Source organism: Podarcis tiliguerta (genome assembly GCF_965153285.1).
Source record: "Podarcis tiliguerta genome assembly, chromosome: 2".
Classification (NCBI taxonomy): Eukaryota; Metazoa; Chordata; class Lepidosauria; order Squamata; family Lacertidae; genus Podarcis; species Podarcis tiliguerta.
In genome coordinates, this window is record NC_139535.1 from 2671430 (window position 1) to 2689490 (window position 18061).

Genomic DNA, 18061 nt, shown 5'->3' on the forward strand with positions numbered 1-18061 from the left:
TGGTCAATGGTATCAAAGGCCACTGAGAGCGCCAGCAGAACCAGGAAACAGCTTTCACCTTTGCCCCTAGCGTACCGGAGATCATCGACCAGCACAATCAAGTCAGTTTCTGTTTCAACATAATAATAATAATAATAATAATAATAATAATAATAATAATAACAACAACAATTTTTTATGAGGCCTGATTCCCGATTGGAAGGGATCCAAATGGTCCCCATCCCCCAGGCATGCCTGGAGTTCTTCAGCAACCACCTGCTCAATCACATGAATTTCTTCATGGGAAGCTAGAAGCATCTTGGAAGAGAAGCTGTTTCCACATTTCTATTACGCTTCATGCCCTGTACAGTGGTACCTCAGGTTACAGACGCTTCAGGTTACAGACTCCACTAACCCAGAAATAGTACCTCGGGTTAAGAACTTTGCTTCAGGGTGAGAACAGAAATCGCGAGGCAGCAGTACGGCAGCAGTGGGAGGCCACATTAGCTAAAGGTGTGCTTCAGGTTAAGAACAGTTTCAGGTTAAGAATCGACCTCCAGAATGAATTTCTTAACCTGAGGTGTCCCTGTATGAGTTCTTTGATGGTGAATGAGACCTGTCCTATTTCTGAAGCTCTTCCCACATTCCAAGCACTGATAGGGTTTCTCTCCTGTATGAATTCTTCGATGGGAAGCAAGACTGTCGCTGTGACTGAAGTTCTTTCCACATTCCAAGCACTGATAGGGTTTCTCCCCTGTATGAATTCTTTGATGGGAAGTGAGACTGCTCCTCTGACTGAAGCTATTTCCACATTCCAAGCAATGATAGGGCTTTTCCCCTGTATGAATTCTGTGATGGGTAGTGAGATGGATGCTCTTACTGAAGCTCTTTCCACATTCCAAGCACTGATAGGGTTTCTCCCCTGTATGAATTCTGTGATGGGTAGTGAGACTGTCCTTCCGACTGAAGCTCTTCCCACATTCTGAGCACTGATAGCCTTTCTTCCCGCTTTGAGTTCTTTGATGGGAACGGGAACTCTGACTGGAGCTCTCTCCATACTCCCAATTTTGATATGGCTTCTCCACTGTGTGGATTTTGTCATGGTCTCCCCCATTCTTCATTTCCAATTCATCACCACCTTCAAAAAAGACAGAAACTAATTAGATACTCAGGAAGAAATGGAGCCCCCAATTATTTAGCAATGCTAATGAACATTTGTGAAAGAGGAAGAACAGAAGATGTGAGCTCTTTCTACAGAGGTCATGGCCTTTGTCGACCAGCATTTGTCGACCTCTTTTCTAGGACAGATTTTTGTTGCCACAATCATGAAATCCACTCCAACTCTAACATTGGTCTTATCTTTAAAAAACGGGCAGAGGCTAAAACAGAAACAGAAACCGGACAGAAATTACCTCATCTTCCCTAACAACTCGGTGTGTGAATGTTGCCTCCAAGTTGCTATGGAAAGGGTGACTGTCACTCCAGAAGGCCGTTTTTTCAGTTAGGTCTGTACTCAACTGTCGAGTGAGAGAGAGGTTTTCTGTGAGAGCACCTGCTGCCTGTTTTATGCTGCTATGTGCCTCAGAAAAAGTCTGTAAAGTCTCATACAGATAGAAGCACTTGTAATTCCCTCTTCATACCTAATGTAGCAGTATTATTTGATGTTGAATTATTTTGGTTTTTTGAGTGTAGCTTATTGTCTTGAATAACGAATGGGATAAATGTAGAAATAATCTAAATCAGTAAAGAATATATAGATCTATTAGATATAAGCACATGTAAACGTGTTTTAGTATATCAAGTAATGTAATGTGTTCTGTATAAACTCTAAACAGAGAATCTTGTAGAGCCTTTTCTAGAAGAAAAAAAAGCTATGATTTTCAAGGGTCAAACAACCCGGGACAACCTCCACACATATAAATACCACAGAAAATGGGTTTGGGGCCCACAAAATCCAGAAAACCACGAATAATCCAGAAAGACAGGTGCAGAGTTGTAAAGTGACACATTGTACCTCAGAAACTGACATTAACATTTTGACCACTTTGCCATTGTACTCTTAATTATTCTCTCAGAAACAATTTTTAAAGGCAGATTGAAAAGTAGAAAGTAATTTTTAGGATGCATAGAGGAAAATTTACACAGTGGAATAGGAGAATGAGAACAGTGTTATACAGATTTGAAGTGATACAATGTATTAAGGCAGATGTCTTACTGCCAGAGAAATTTTTCACAATTTAGAGAAAGTTTATAAATTGAGAAGATGTCATCGCAATTTAATAAGAAACTTTTTTGGTCTAAAAAATGAAGAAAAGAAAGATTGCCAGTCATGTGACCGAATTTTAACTATCATTGAAAAGTCAAAGCTGGCAGAATATTCTATGTCTGAAGAACAGAAAGGGAACTATATTCTAGGATCTCTTGGGGGGGGGGGAATTGATGTTTTCATATCCAGATTTAACACTCTGAATTAGCAGAGGTTCACATTGAAGTTACTGGGCAGTTCAGACAAACCTGGTCATTGTTTAAAAAGGCATGACTAGACAAAGAACATTCACAGTTGATCTCCTTCTATTCAGGGTTCATGGTGGGGATGTGAGAATCCCAGGTGCTGTTGGTCTCCATCCAAATAGTGGAGGTTCTTCACATAGAGGTATGTATGGAATTTCAGAACTGATCTTATGATCCAACGGGGAGCTTTACCAAGAGGGTCCATGATTCCACGATTCTCCTCCTTGACTTCCTTATGCAGACTTCGTTGCTTCTACTGCTGTGTGATGGAGCAGTAAGTTTTTTGACATTGCTAGGGCATTAAGATCACGGCACTGGTATTAGACATTTTGAGCTGCCAATACATCGTGGTGGCCGGGGAGCTGTGATGTATTCCTAGCTCAAATTCCCTGCAGATGACAAAGGTGCTCACCTTCTCAATCTCCACCGGCCTGCCTGCCTCCCCCCACCCCCAGGCTGAGCAAGCCCCAATACCTCTCTGGCTCCATCCCTCCATGTCCCCATCTCCCCTCCCCTGGAACTCACCAGATCTCTCTGAGAGCCCTAGAGAGGAACGCTCAGAGGTTGTGAGGAGGGATGCAGGAGACAACCTGAACAGGTCAACCGTCCATCTTCCCCCTTCCATCCTCGCTAGCTTTGCAGGATCCATCTCTTTCATCCTTCCTGAGGAGTCAAGGAGCCAAAACAAGCTGCAGGGTCCTGGGAGAGAGGAAGAAGCAAATGGAGCCTCAGAGGCCCTGCAGGGAAGAAGAAAAGAAGAAGAAGAGTTTGGATTTGATATCCCGCTTTGTCACTACCCAAAGGAGTCTCAAAGCGGCTAACATTCTCCTTTCCCTTCCTCCCCACAACAAACACTCTTGTGAGGTGAGTGGGGCTGAGATACTTCAGAGAAGTGTGACTGGCCCAAGGTCACCCAGCAGCTGCATGTGGAGGAGCGAAGATGTGACCCCGGTTCACCAGATTACGAGTCTACCGCTCTTAACCACTGCACCACACTGGCTCTCACTGGATTCTCCTGCCCCTGGAAAAGCACAAATGGGGCAGCCCCTTCCCAACACAACCCCATTTATAAACCTTTCCAGTGGTTCCAATTTCCTCTGTTTGCACCTCACCCCACTTCGTAAGGCCGGCACGGTCTGCACAATAGAGACCTGAGAATAGATCCCATTGAACTCAGTGGGGCTTATGGAAAGAACTTGGTGCAAAAACCAGTCACCATCTTGTCCCCAAGCCTGAAGACTGCAACGCCAGGCATGCTTATCTATGGTATCATAAGGCAAAAGTTCATAAAAGTTTTCATAGTCATAATAAGAAACTGGATTCTTAAAGTTTGGGGGGAAATATAAAGATTTATTTTAACAGAAAACAGCATGGTGACTTTCCCCATTAGAAGCATTATCTTTGAAAAAAGTAAATATGAGGTTAAATTGGCCGACATATAAAGAGCTGTTAACAGAAATTGACAACCAGTAAAAATTAAAGGACTTTGAAGAAGTAAGAGAAAATGTTACAATATTTACAACTAAATGAAACTTTAAAAAATCCTAAAAAGAAAGGATTTAGTTATCAAGTGTCAAGATTGCAGAGAGAAATAGTAGAAGCTTAGTACAAAACTGCTGTCAAAAATGAACGATCTGCTTTTGGAATGGGACACTAAAGAGGACCAGGTTAAATGCGTTATGATAAAACTGGCGAAGGATGTGGGACATAATAAATTAATGACGGACAGGGAAAGGCTTTGGAAGTTAGATTTGGAAGTTAGGCCGCCGAGACCACATAACACCGGTCTTGAAAGACCTACACTGGCTCCCAGCATGTTTCCAAGCAGAATTCAAAGTGTTGGTGCTGAGCTTTAAAGCCCTAAACGGCCTCGGCACAGTATACCTGAAGGAGCGTCTCCACCCCCATCGTTCAGCCCAGACACTGAGATCCAGTGTCGAAGGCCTTCTGGCGGTTCCCTCCCTGCGAGAAGCCAAGTTACAGGGAACCGGGCAGAGGGCCTTCTCGGTAGTGGCACCCGCCCAGATGTCAAAGAGAAGAACAACTACCAGACTTTTAGAAGACATCTGAAGGCAGCCCTGTTTAGGGAAGCTTTTAATGTTTAATAGATTACTGTATTTTAATATTCTGTTGGAAGCCGCCCAGAGTGGATGGGGAAACCCAGCCAGATGGGCGGGGTATAAATAATAAATTATTATTATAGATGTGAAATTTTCTGCATGTACTTTACTGAAGGAGAACTACATAAAAATTATGTACAGGTGGTATTTGTCCCCGGTTAAATTAGCAAAAATGTACTTCTCACTCGCTGGATCAACACCTTGTTGTGGTGAGTGGGCTTGCACGTTCCTATGACCCTTGTGAGCGAAGCCCTCGGGAATCTTGTACTCCCTGCAGGGTCACCCTAGTACTTTACTAATAATAGTGGAAGTGATGCAGAGAGTGACTCTTCTGAATATTTATACCACTGACCTTATTTTGCTTAACCCAACGGCATCTGTAGTTTTGGGAGGGGATCTCAATGCCAGATTGGGCCCTAATCATCATGCCCTTTATGCACAGCACAAATGGTCTCCTCCCAACCGTGAAGCCAGTGGATTCCGCCTCACCCGTTCTTCAAAAGATCAGAAATCAAACTTTGCAGGCATTTTAAATAAAATACCTTGGGTTACATACGCTTCAGGTTACAGACTCCGCTAACCCAGAAATAGTACCTCAGGTTAAGAACTTTGCTTCAGGATGAGAACAGGGCCGGATTTAGAAGGCGATTGGGCCGCATCCAGCCCCCGGGCCTCAGTTTGCCTAGCCCTGCTCCTGACAATGTACTCCAAACCTGCCTGGTGTTTTTACATGAGCAGAATGTGTGCTTTTATTGAAAATGCATCTCTGCGTTATTGGTGGGGCACAGTTCCCTAGACCAGATATAGTTTGCTATATAGTTTGGTATGCAAAGTGCGTCCTGGAGGCTGACATCAGTATAAATAACTACCTGACATTTAGAAGACATCTTAAGGTAGCCCTGTTCAGGGAAGTTTTTAATCTGTGATATTTTACTGTATTTTTTGTTTCTATGGAAGCCGCCCAGAGTGGCTGGGGAAACCCAGCCAGATGGGCGGGGTACAAATAATAAATTATTATTATTATTATTATTATTATTATTAATGACCAAACTGATTAAAGAACAAAAAAAGCTGAGCTACGTTAGAAAAGCGATCCAATCATAAGAGATCTGGCTCTCATCGCCCGGCTAAAAATGTAGCAGTTTCTGCTGTCTCCTCGATCTGCCAGGAGAAAAGACACAGTAGCGATGCTGGCCAAGAGGAAGAACACCCTTCCTCCTCCTCCTCCTCCTCCTCCTCCTCCTCCACTCTTGATCGAGACTCCAGGGCTCTCTCTGCAGGCTCCCCCCTCCAAGACCCCCCCCACGGGGCCAAGCAAGAAGAGCTTGCCCCCCCCATTTGGCGCCCCCCCCGATCTGGCCAGCCCCCCAGGCATCCTCCCCCGCAGCCCCTTCTCCCCATTGCACCCGGAGGGAGAGGGAGGCGAGACTCGCCCCCAGGCAGCTCTGGCAAGAGAGAGAGGGAGGCGGAAGCAGCCCCTCCGCTTGCAGGCGGGAATGGCGAGGGAGGGGCTTCTGCTGGGAGGACCTTGCCCCCCCCCACGCCTCCATTTCCTGTCCTCTCTAGAAACACAGCTCTGTGCCTTTTAACCCTTGGCAAGCCGAGCACAAGCGGAGCACCGCTCGCTCCTCCTCCAAGGCAGAAGCCACCCCCCATGCCCCATTTGGGAGACCCCCTTGAGCTGCCCCCCCCCCAAGGCCAGAAGCAGGAGGAGCAGCTGGCAGGGGCGAAGAAGACCCCCAAGGAGCAGGGGACCCCTCACTAGAAGCATGGGAGCGTCTGGAAGGGATCCCGGGGGTCATCTAGTCCACCCCCCTTGCCAGGCTGGAATCTCAGCTCAGGCCATTATTGGCACAAAAATGGAAGCAAGAAGAACTACCAATGAAAGAAGAATGGCGGGTTGAAATTGATGGGCTATGCAGAATTGGATAAATTAACTGGAAGGATTCGAAACCTGCGGGAACCAGAGATTCTTAGAAGACCAGAGCAAATTATATGAACTATTTGAAAAAGGAATAGTAATGAACAGAGTACACTAGTAGGACTGCAAGAAGTTTTGTAAGGAGAACTATATGAACTATTTCTTCGTTAACAAACAGGACACTGTACCTTAAACTGTACCTCAACGTTGCACCATTGACACCCCTTTTACTATACTGTCCCTTTTCGTCTCCTTATCCGAAGCGCATCCGTAGATAAGGGTAGACCACTTCCACCGACCTTTCCATTCATAAAACACCTGGCCAGTCATCAGGCACCATTCAAATCACTGTCAAACTAGCAGCCTATTTATTTATTTATTTTAATCAAATAAAAATAAATAAAAACAACATCAAACTGCTAGGTTGGCAGGAGCTGGGACAGAGCAATGTGAAACCGCCAACCTTCCAACCAGCAAGCCCAAGAAGCTCAATATGTTTCATCCTCCCTTATCTTTAGCCACTGTCCTTCCACCAGCTTTTATTGGTAAGACGTTTTGTGGGGATGGAGTTCCTGGTGTTCCACTTGCTACCATTTCCATGAGATCCAACTCATCTCCAGTTACTTTCTGGGGCCTTTCTCATGATCTGGTACCTGCCTTTAAGAACATAAGAAGATCCCAATGGCAGATAAATTGGGGGGTGATTAGGCTCTCAGCGGCTACCAGTCACAATGGCTATGTTTTCCATTGACTGTCACAGGCACTATGCATCTGGGTACCAATAACTGAGAATCTCAAGTAGGGGAAGAGTTCTTGTGCTTCTCAGTTTTGCATGTGCATCTGGTTGGCCGCCTTGAGAAGGCTGGAACAAATGAGCCTTTGGGCTGATTCTGAAGGATTTTCCTGGAAAATGATGGTAGGAGAAGGGTGTCTTTTTGGCTTAGGTTTAGTATACAAGGGGGAAATATCTACTTTCTCAAAGCGGAATTATGATAGTGCTTTCTGGATCTTTTAATCACTGTCTTAGATCCCTAATAATAATAATTTTATACGCCACCCATCTGGCTGGGTTTGTCCAGCCACTCTGGGCAGCTTCCAACAAAATATAAAAATACAGTGGTCTGTTAAACATTAAAAGCTCAGTAGATCACAGTGCCACCCATGTCCCTACAGCTGTGTGTTATCGGCATACTGGTGGCCCCTTGCTCCCAAACTCCTCAGGACCGCACCCCATGACTTCATATAGATTTTAAATAGCGTATAGATCTTAAATAGCGCTGGGGAGAGAATAGTACCTTGCAGCACCCCATAGCACAAATGCCGGGGTGGGGGGTGAACAGCAGTCACTTTCTGGACATGACATTGAAGATATGAGCACAACCACTGTAATATGGTGCCTCTGACAGCCATCTCAGAGCCACCCAGAGTGGCTGGGGAAGCCCAGTCAGATGGGCGGGGTATAAATTATTATTATTATTATTATCTCACTAAGTCAGTTCAGGAGGATACCATGATTGACGGCATCAAAATTTAAAAAAGGGCAACCCAAATGATCACAACATGTCAGGGAATAGTCTAAGGATGAGGACTGGGGAATGCATTCTATGGCAGACTAGTTTCATCTCCGATGGAGAGATGGAGGGGAAAAGCCACCCCTACCTTGTCCATGTTAGTTTCTGCTTGGTGCCACTGTGCAGTGCTTGGAGTCACAAGACTCTGTTTTGCATTCCAGAGATTCCATACTGTTGGAAGTCTCACGGAAGATGGGAGACGGATGTCATGCTTACTGGTTTCCTGTTCCTTTGTTGTTCAGTTGCTCTCTGCTTTCACAGAGAGAGCATGTATATTTCTTTTCTGTCTGCATAGTTAGAAATAAAACGCTCTTTGCAATGTAGCACATACTATCTCGGCTCCTTCCCTGCGTGCTGGATACTTTGCGTAATGGGGGAACGTGCTTGGAGCCTCATCAAAGGCTCAGGTCGTTAATCACAGACTCAACCAAAAGAGTTGCTTGGTCGAACGCAAGTCCAACAGTCCACAGCGTGTGCAGAAGCAGAGAGAGACAGAAGCTGAACAGCTGAGGGAGGAGTTGCCCAGGTACGAGACAATGACAAGGGAACCTGAAGGGAGGGGGCAGCTAGTTGAGATGTCACTTGAGAGTGTGGGGAACCCCCCTCACACAGACTCGGAGGAACTTCCCATTGACACCTAAGATGCTACGGAAGTCGGAAGGAGGATTTAGAGCAGCCAACTTCCCTCCTTGTGGAGAGCTGCGTATTTCTGCTTGCAACATGGTGCTGTAATAAAAGGACTATAAATAGATCAACTGCTTGTTAATTCTTATCTGTGATGTTATCAAAGGGAGAGGAGAACTCTCCACGCCTGACACAACATCACTCTTCCCCCTTCCCCTTCCCTTTACTTCTCATGAAAACTCAAGGGATTTGTCCAAAGTTCTCCTCTGAGTCCACTAAAATGGACCCCATTTTTGAGAGGAATGTGAGGTGACGTCCTGCTTCTGATTCAGTCAATGAATAATTCAACCAAACAATAATGCTCTCCACCTGATTCAAGGCTTCTCCAGACACCCTGCTGATTCAGCATTCATCCTGATTTACTTGATTATGTGGTGCTCTATAATAATAATAATAATAATAATAATATAAAATTTTATTTATACCCCACCCTTCCCAGCCAAGGACGGGCTCAGGGCAGCTAACAAGCAATAATAAAAACAAGTAGAATGAATACAACTTAAAAACAAGATTAAAATACAATATTAAAACCTTAAAACCTTAAAATGCAGCCTCATCACAGGAGGAGAAAGGAAAAAGAAAGAGGGGGAAGGAATCAAATTGACTCCAAGCCAAAGGCCAGGTAGAACAACTCTGTCTTACACGCCCTGTGGAAAGAAATCAGATCCTGCAGGGCCCTGGTCTCATGAGACAGAGCGCACCACCAGGCCGGAGCCAGTGTTGAAAAAGCCCTGGCTCTGCTTGAGCCTAATCTAACTTCCTTAGGGCCCGGGACCTCTAAGGTGTTGCTATTTATGGACCTTGAGGCTCTCCGTGGGGCAGACTGGGAGAGGTGGTCCCGTAGGTACGAGAGTCCTAGGCCGTGAAGGGCTTTAAAGGTCAAAACCAGCTCCTTAAATCTGACCCTGTACTCCACCGGGAGCCAGTGCAGCTGGAATATGCTCCCATGGCAAAGACCCCTGAGGAGCCTCACTGCAGCACTCTGCACCTGCTGGAATTTCTGGAACAGCTTCAAGGGCAGCCCCGCGTAGAGCGAATTACTGTAGTCAAGCCTGGAGGTGGCCGTTGCATGGATCACTGTGGCCAGGTTGGGGCGGGAAAGGTAAGGGACCAACTGCTTGATGCTGTGAAGGTGGGAAATTAGAACATTTGTTGTGATTTGTGGGCAGGACCATGAACCTAGGTGCTTCTCAGTTGAAGGTGCAGCAGCAGCTGATGCTTAAGTCCTGACTGAAAATGAGTATGCTGCATTTGAGAATGTTATGATTGTGGAAAGTGGCATTTAAAAACCCAAACCTACAAGGGGGTAAATATTGCAGCTGACCGTAAACACAGCTGAAACGCAATCTCATGAAATGTTCATGATGGTCAAAGTTGTGGTCACAGTTTCACTATGGTGTCAGTCCACCTTCAGTGAGGCTGATGGGCCTTTCCTCTCTCCTACAGGTCGCTAATGGAAGGTATTTGAGCATCTCAGGGTGGACTCATTTTATTTTCTGTGCTGGAAACAGCTGAGAGTTTAGATACAGCAAGAATTAGAAACGTTTTCATTCAATGTAGGGCACTTTTTCATTCCAGTGACTATCATGGGAAATTCTGGAATGTCCTGTCCTACCTGGCTGCCATTCGTGAAATCAATCAGGACCCCACGCTCTTACCCAATGTCACCCTCGGCTACGTCATCTATGACCATTGTTTTGATGCAAGGATGACTTCTGATGCCCTGCTAGACCTGCTCTCTACTGGGCACGCAGACATTCCAAACTATGACTGTGGGAAGAGGGATAACCTATTGGCTGTTCTTGAAGATGCTGAAGCTGATATTTCTAGACATGTGTCTTTTTTTTTAAAAAAAATATTGTTTTATTAGCAGGCCAATCACATCACATTATTTAAATCACATTAGTTCCAAATTATACAGTCAAATTTTAAATTTTGTTGAGGGTACCCATACATCAAGCTCCGCACGAGTCCAAAATTCCGGATAATTCCAGGCATCACTTATTTTACTGCTTTAATTAGACAGTTCGATCCAGTTCGATCCGGAAAGTCCTTTATTACTTTCTTTCTCTTCTTGTTGTTATCATATATTCCTTTCTTTGCGATCTCTGATGATTTTCACAAGTAGGTTGAAAACTGGCGTCTCTTTGTGGGTTTTGTGCTCTTCGAAGATCTGACTTCACTGAGGGCTCGTGCCAAGTGTTCAGCACCCCCATCTCTTGGATCAGGGGGTGCATTGTGAACACCGCTGGCAAGACAGTGCCCCCCAAATCCAGGGGGGTGGGAAGGCTGCCTACTTCCCATAGCAGCCCTTAATTACCTCCTATGGGTCAGAGAGATGTTATTGTCGGCCATCTTCCAACGCGCCACCTGGTGGCCTAGACATGTGTCACCTGCGTCAAGCATCTACAAAATCCCACAGGTATGGCTGGTTTGGTGTTAAGACGGAATTGTGCCTCTGCCATGGGCTTTTCATTCTTTCCTTTTTGGACTCTCCCAAAGGTGAGGGTGGGATGGAACCTGGAAGCAGGAGCACTCAACGCTGGTGTCAGATGCCCTATGCCATCCCACCACTGCTTTTAAAAACCATGTTGCTTGCTTATAATGCATTCAAAACACAGTTATTTGAGCAATGTAGCTGTGTCCCTTGTCTAATATTTTGGGATGTGATTCAGTCCCACAAAATATTGAGAGTCTGGAGGCATTCCTGGAAGACCTCCTCCCGTTCTACACGGTCAGCATTTTGTCTTGTTCTTTGTGTGTATGTGTGTGGGACTGTAGTTGGTCAACTGTCTGAGATTTGTCCTGGAACCACAGGAAAGCACTCACCTCTCCCTTTGCTTCCTGGGCAAGTTATGGATACACTGTTCCTACTCTTCATGATAAAACCCAGTTTTATCCCACAAGTGAGAGCCCAGGGGTCTGAACACTCATCCCCCCCACCACTTTCTGAACACGGCCCAGGAGGAAGGAGTGGAACCACTGTATAACCCTCAGCTCCCAGCAACTCTAGACGGTCCAGAAGGATGTCGTGGTCAATGGTATCAAAGGCCACTGAGAGCGCCAGCAGAACCAGGAAACAGCTTTCACCTTTGCCCCTAGCGTACCGGAGATCATCGACCAGCACAATCAAGTCAGTTTCTGTTTCAACATAATAATAATAATAATAATAATAATAATAATAATAATAATAACAACAACAATTTTTTATGAGGCCTGATTCCCGATTGGAAGGGATCCAAATGGTCCCCATCCCCCAGGCATGCCTGGAGTTCTTCAGCAACCACCTGCTCAATCACATGAATTTCTTCATGGGAAGCTAGAAGCATCTTGGAAGAGAAGCTGTTTCCACATTTCTATTACGCTTCATGCCCTGTACAGTGGTACCTCAGGTTACAGACGCTTCAGGTTACAGACTCCACTAACCCAGAAATAGTACCTCGGGTTAAGAACTTTGCTTCAGGGTGAGAACAGAAATCGCGAGGCAGCAGTACGGCAGCAGTGGGAGGCCACATTAGCTAAAGGTGTGCTTCAGGTTAAGAACAGTTTCAGGTTAAGAATCGACCTCCAGAATGAATTTCTTAACCTGAGGTGTCCCTGTATGAGTTCTTTGATGGTGAATGAGACCTGTCCTATTTCTGAAGCTCTTCCCACATTCCAAGCACTGATAGGGTTTCTCTCCTGTATGAATTCTTCGATGGGAAGCAAGACTGTCGCTGTGACTGAAGTTCTTTCCACATTCCAAGCACTGATAGGGTTTCTCCCCTGTATGAATTCTTTGATGGGAAGTGAGACTGCTCCTCTGACTGAAGCTATTTCCACATTCCAAGCAATGATAGGGCTTTTCCCCTGTATGAATTCTGTGATGGGTAGTGAGATGGATGCTCTTACTGAAGCTCTTTCCACATTCCAAGCACTGATAGGGTTTCTCCCCTGTATGAATTCTGTGATGGGTAGTGAGACTGTCCTTCCGACTGAAGCTCTTCCCACATTCTGAGCACTGATAGCCTTTCTTCCCGCTTTGAGTTCTTTGATGGGAACGGGAACTCTGACTGGAGCTCTCTCCATACTCCCAATTTTGATATGGCTTCTCCACTGTGTGGATTTTGTCATGGTCTCCCCCATTCTTCATTTCCAATTCATCACCACCTTCAAAAAAGACAGAAACTAATTAGATACTCAGGAAGAAATGGAGCCCCCAATTATTTAGCAATGCTAATGAACATTTGTGAAAGAGGAAGAACAGAAGATGTGAGCTCTTTCTACAGAGGTCATGGCCTTTGTCGACCAGCATTTGTCGACCTCTTTTCTAGGACAGATTTTTGTTGCCACAATCATGAAATCCACTCCAACTCTAACATTGGTCTTATCTTTAAAAAACGGGCAGAGGCTAAAACAGAAACAGAAACCGGACAGAAATTACCTCATCTTCCCTAACAACTCGGTGTGTGAATGTTGCCTCCAAGTTGCTATGGAAAGGGTGACTGTCACTCCAGAAGGCCGTTTTTTCAGTTAGGTCTGTACTCAACTGTCGAGTGAGAGAGAGGTTTTCTGTGAGAGCACCTGCTGCCTGTTTTATGCTGCTATGTGCCTCAGAAAAAGTCTGTAAAGTCTCATACAGATAGAAGCACTTGTAATTCCCTCTTCATACCTAATGTAGCAGTATTATTTGATGTTGAATTATTTTGGTTTTTTGAGTGTAGCTTATTGTCTTGAATAACGAATGGGATAAATGTAGAAATAATCTAAATCAGTAAAGAATATATAGATCTATTAGATATAAGCACATGTAAACGTGTTTTAGTATATCAAGTAATGTAATGTGTTCTGTATAAACTCTAAACAGAGAATCTTGTAGAGCCTTTTCTAGAAGAAAAAAAAGCTATGATTTTCAAGGGTCAAACAACCCGGGACAACCTCCACACATATAAATACCACAGAAAATGGGTTTGGGGCCCACAAAATCCAGAAAACCACGAATAATCCAGAAAGACAGGTGCAGAGTTGTAAAGTGACACATTGTACCTCAGAAACTGACATTAACATTTTGACCACTTTGCCATTGTACTCTTAATTATTCTCTCAGAAACAATTTTTAAAGGCAGATTGAAAAGTAGAAAGTAATTTTTAGGATGCATAGAGGAAAATTTACACAGTGGAATAGGAGAATGAGAACAGTGTTATACAGATTTGAAGTGATACAATGTATTAAGGCAGATGTCTTACTGCCAGAGAAATTTTTCACAATTTAGAGAAAGTTTATAAATTGAGAAGATGTCATCGCAATTTAATAAGAAACTTTTTTGGTCTAAAAAATGAAGAAAAGAAAGATTGCCAGTCATGTGACCGAATTTTAACTATCATTGAAAAGTCAAAGCTGGCAGAATATTCTATGTCTGAAGAACAGAAAGGGAACTATATTCTAGGATCTCTTGGGGGGGGGGGGGAATTGATGTTTTCATATCCAGATTTAACACTCTGAATTAGCAGAGGTTCACATTGAAGTTACTGGGCAGTTCAGACAAACCTGGTCATTGTTTAAAAAGGCATGACTAGACAAAGAACATTCACAGTTGATCTCCTTCTATTCAGGGTTCATGGTGGGGATGTGAGAATCCCAGGTGCTGTTGGTCTCCATCCAAATAGTGGAGGTTCTTCACATAGAGGTATGTATGGAATTTCAGAACTGATCTTATGATCCAACGGGGAGCTTTACCAAGAGGGTCCATGATTCCACGATTCTCCTCCTTGACTTCCTTATGCAGACTTCGTTGCTTCTACTGCTGTGTGATGGAGCAGTAAGTTTTTTGACATTGCTAGGGCATTAAGATCACGGCACTGGTATTAGACATTTTGAGCTGCCAATACATCGTGGTGGCCGGGGAGCTGTGATGTATTCCTAGCTCAAATTCCCTGCAGATGACAAAGGTGCTCACCTTCTCAATCTCCACCGGCCTGCCTGCCTCCCCCCACCCCCAGGCTGAGCAAGCCCCAATACCTCTCTGGCTCCATCCCTCCATGTCCCCATCTCCCCTCCCCTGGAACTCACCAGATCTCTCTGAGAGCCCTAGAGAGGAACGCTCAGAGGTTGTGAGGAGGGATGCAGGAGACAACCTGAACAGGTCAACCGTCCATCTTCCCCCTTCCATCCTCGCTAGCTTTGCAGGATCCATCTCTTTCATCCTTCCTGAGGAGTCAAGGAGCCAAAACAAGCTGCAAGGTCCTGGGAGAGAGGAAGAAGAAAATGGAGCCTCAGAGGCCCTGCAGGGAAGAAGAAAAGAAGAAGAAGAGTTTGGATTTGATATCCCGCTTTATCACTACCCTAAGGAGTCTCAAAGCGGCTAACATTCTCCTTGCCTTCCTCCCCCACAACAAACACTCTGTGAGGTGAGTGGGGCTGAGATACTTCAGAGAAGTGTGACTAGCCCAAGGTCGCCCAGCAGCTGCATGTGGAGGAGCGGAGATGCGAACCCGGTTCACCAGATTACGAGTCTACCACTCCTTAACCAATACACCACACTGGCTCTCACTGGATTCTCCTGCGCCTGGAAAAGCACAAATGGGGCAGCCCCTTCCCAACACAACCCCATTTATAAACATTTCCAGTGGTTCCAATTTCCTCTGTTTACTCCTCTCCCCACTTCGTAAGGCCGGCATGGTCTGCACAATAGAGACCTGAGAATAGAAGTAAGAGAAAATGTAATAGACTGGTTACAATATTTACAACTAAATGAAACTTTAAAAAATCCTAAAAAGAAACAATTTAGTTATCAAGTGTCAAGATTTCAAAGAGAAATAGTAGAAAGTAGTAGAAAACTGCTGTCAAAAATGAACGATCTGCTTTTGGAATGGGACACTAAAGAGGACCAGGACAAATGTGTTATGATAAAATGGACAAAGGATGTGGGACATAATAAATTAATGACGGACTGGGAAAGGCTTTGGAAGTTAGATTTGGAAGTTAGGCCACTGAGACCACATAACACTGGTCTTGAAAGACCTACACTGGCTCCCAGCATGTTTCCAAGCACAATTCAAAGTGTTAGTGCTGACCTTTAAAGCCCTAAACAGCCTTGGCCCAGTATACCTGAAGGGGAGTCTCCACCCCCATCATTCAGCCCAGACACTGAGATCCAGTGTCGAAGGCCTTCTGGCAGTTCCCTCCCTGCGAGAAGCCAAGTTACAGGGAACCAGGCATAGGGCCTTCTCGGTAGTGGCACCTGCCCTGTGGAACGCCCTCCCACCAGATGTCAAAGAGAAAAACTACTACCAGACTTTGAGAAGACATCTGAAGGCAGCCCTGTTTAGCGAAGCTTTTAATGTTTAATAGATTATTGTATTTTAATATTCTGTTGGAAGCCACAGAGAGTGGATGGGGAAACCCAGCCAGATGGCGGGGTATAAATAATAAATTATTATTATAGATTTGAAATTTTATGCATGTACTTTACTGAAGGAGAACTACATAAAAATTATGTACAGGTGGTATTTGTCCCCGGTTAAATTTGTACTTCTCACTCGCTGGATCAACACCTTGTTGTGGTGAGTGGGCTTGCACGTTCCTATGACCCTTGTGAGCGAAGCCATCGGGAATCTTGTACTCCCAGCAGGGTCACCCTAGCACTTTCCTAATAATAGTGGAAGTGATGCAGAGAGTGACTCTTCTGAGTATCTATACCACTGACCTTATTTTGCTTAACCCAACGGCATCTGTAGTTTTGGGAGGGGATCTCAATGCCATATTGGGCCCTAATCATCATGCCCTTTATGCACAGCACAAATGGTCTCCTCCCAACCGGGAAGCCAGTGGATTCCTCCTCACCCGTTCTTCAAGGGATCAGAAATCAAACTTTGCAGGCATCTGCTTGGCTCAAACAGCATTCAGGATAAACCTCTACGTCTTAAATGGTGCCCTTGAAAGTGACTATCCTCTCTGGCTCCAGAAGGAGAGCTATAGATCAGGGGTCAGCAACCTTTTTCAGCCATGGGCCGGTCCACGGTCCCTCAGACCATGTGGTGAGCCGGACTATATTTTGAAGAGAGAGAAAAAGGAACAAATTCCTATGCCCCACAAATAACCCAGAGATGCATTTTAAATAAAAGGACATACCGTGGTACCTCGGCTTACATACACTTCAGGCTACAAATGCTTCTGGTTACAGACTCCGCTAACCCAGAAATAGTACCTCAGGTTAAGAGCTTTGCTTCAGGATGAGAACAGGGCCGGATTTAGAAGGCGATTGGGCCGCATCCAGCCCCCGGGCCTCAGTTTGCCTAGCCCTGCTCCTGACAATGTACTCCAAACCTGCCTGGTGTTTTTACATGAGCAGAATGTGTGCTTTTATTGAAAATGCATCTCTGGGTTATTTGTGGGGCATAGTTCCCGAGACCAGATATAGTTTGCTATATAGTTTGGTATGCAAAGTGCGTCCTGGAGGCTGCCATCAGTATAAATGACCAAACTGATTAAAGAACGAAAAAAGCTGAGCTACGTTAGAAAAGCGATCCAATCATAAGAGATCTGGCTCTCATCGCCCGGCTAAAAATGTAGCAGTTTCTGCTGTCTCCTCGATCTGCCAGGAGAAAAGACACAGTAGCGATGCTGGCCAAGAGGAAGAACACCCTTCCTCCTCCTCCTCCTCCTCCTCCTCCTCCTCCTCCTCCTCCTCCACTCTTGATCGAGACTCCAGGGCTCTCTCTGCAGGCTCCCCCCTCCAAGACCCCCTCCCCCCCCACGGGGCCAAGCAAGAAGAGCGGGGCAGAGCCCTGGCCCCCCGCCCCCTCCCTGGCTTGGCTTGGGGGAATGTCTGCCCCCCCCATCTGGCCAGCCCCCCAGGCATCCTCCCCCGCAGCCCCTTCTCCCCATTGCACCCGGAGGGAGAGGGAGGCGAGACTCACCCCCAGGCAGCTCTTGCAAGAGAGAGAGGGAGACGGAAGCAGCCCCTCCGCTTGCAGGCGGGAATGGCGAGGGAGGGGCTTTTGCTCGGGAGGACCTTGCCCCCCCCCCACGCCTCCACTTCCTGTCCTCTCTAGAAACCCAGCTCTGTTCCTTTTAACCCTTGGGATGCCGAGCACAAGCGGAGCAACGCAGGCAGGAGCCCAGGAGGAGCCGCTAACCCAGAAATATTACCTCCTGTTAAGAACTTTGCTTCAGGATGAGAAGAGAAATGGCCTTGGATCCTAAGCCTATGTAGCAAATGCATAGTTTGGGGGTACTCTTGGATACGCCTTTGTCACTAGAGACCCACGCGTCCTCAATGGCTGTTTGTGAACAG

At 45.6% G+C, this 18061-nt stretch overlaps 4 protein-coding genes across 7 annotated transcripts in view; 1 reads left to right on the forward strand and 3 right to left on the reverse strand.

The window, feature by feature from the left end:
• Nucleotides 1-18061, forward strand: part of LOC310670646 (uncharacterized protein) — a 306280-nt gene that overhangs the window by 126438 nt on the left and 161781 nt on the right. The gene's annotated exons all lie outside the window — the stretch shown is intronic.
• The window catches only part of LOC310670577 (uncharacterized protein), a 100588-nt gene that overhangs the window by 13632 nt on the left and 68895 nt on the right, over nt 1-18061 (reverse strand). Inside the window, exon 1 of one of the 3 annotated variants that reach the window (XM_083426139.1) lies at nt 2903-2943. The exons of the other annotated variants lie outside the window; for them this stretch is intronic. The gene's annotated coding sequence lies outside the window, so the exon portion shown is untranslated. Of the gene's footprint in view, nt 1-2902; nt 2944-18061 lie in introns of those variants that run through there. 3 annotated transcript variants of the gene reach the window in all.
• On the reverse strand, nt 183-17771 carry LOC310670875 (uncharacterized protein). Its single transcript, XM_083426696.1, has 3 exons — nt 17685-17771; nt 3016-3227; nt 183-1117 (listed from the first exon to the last, which is right to left on the reverse strand). Exons 2-3 carry the CDS (start codon nt 3146-3148, stop codon nt 522-524), a joined length of 729 nt encoding a protein of 242 aa, XP_083282822.1. The 5' UTR covers nt 3149-3227; nt 17685-17771; the 3' UTR covers nt 183-521.
• LOC310672774 (uncharacterized protein) overlaps nt 12340-18061 on the reverse strand; it is a gene marked incomplete at its 3' end in the record, with an annotated part of 40427 nt that continues 34705 nt past the window's right edge. Inside the window, exons 3-4 of the mRNA XM_083430426.1 lie at nt 14836-15047; nt 12340-12935 (exon numbers count right to left, since the gene is read on the reverse strand). Coding sequence (XP_083286552.1) covers nt 12340-12935; nt 14836-14968 — 729 coding nt within the window. The 5' untranslated portion in view covers nt 14969-15047. The remainder of the gene's footprint in view (nt 12936-14835; nt 15048-18061) is intronic.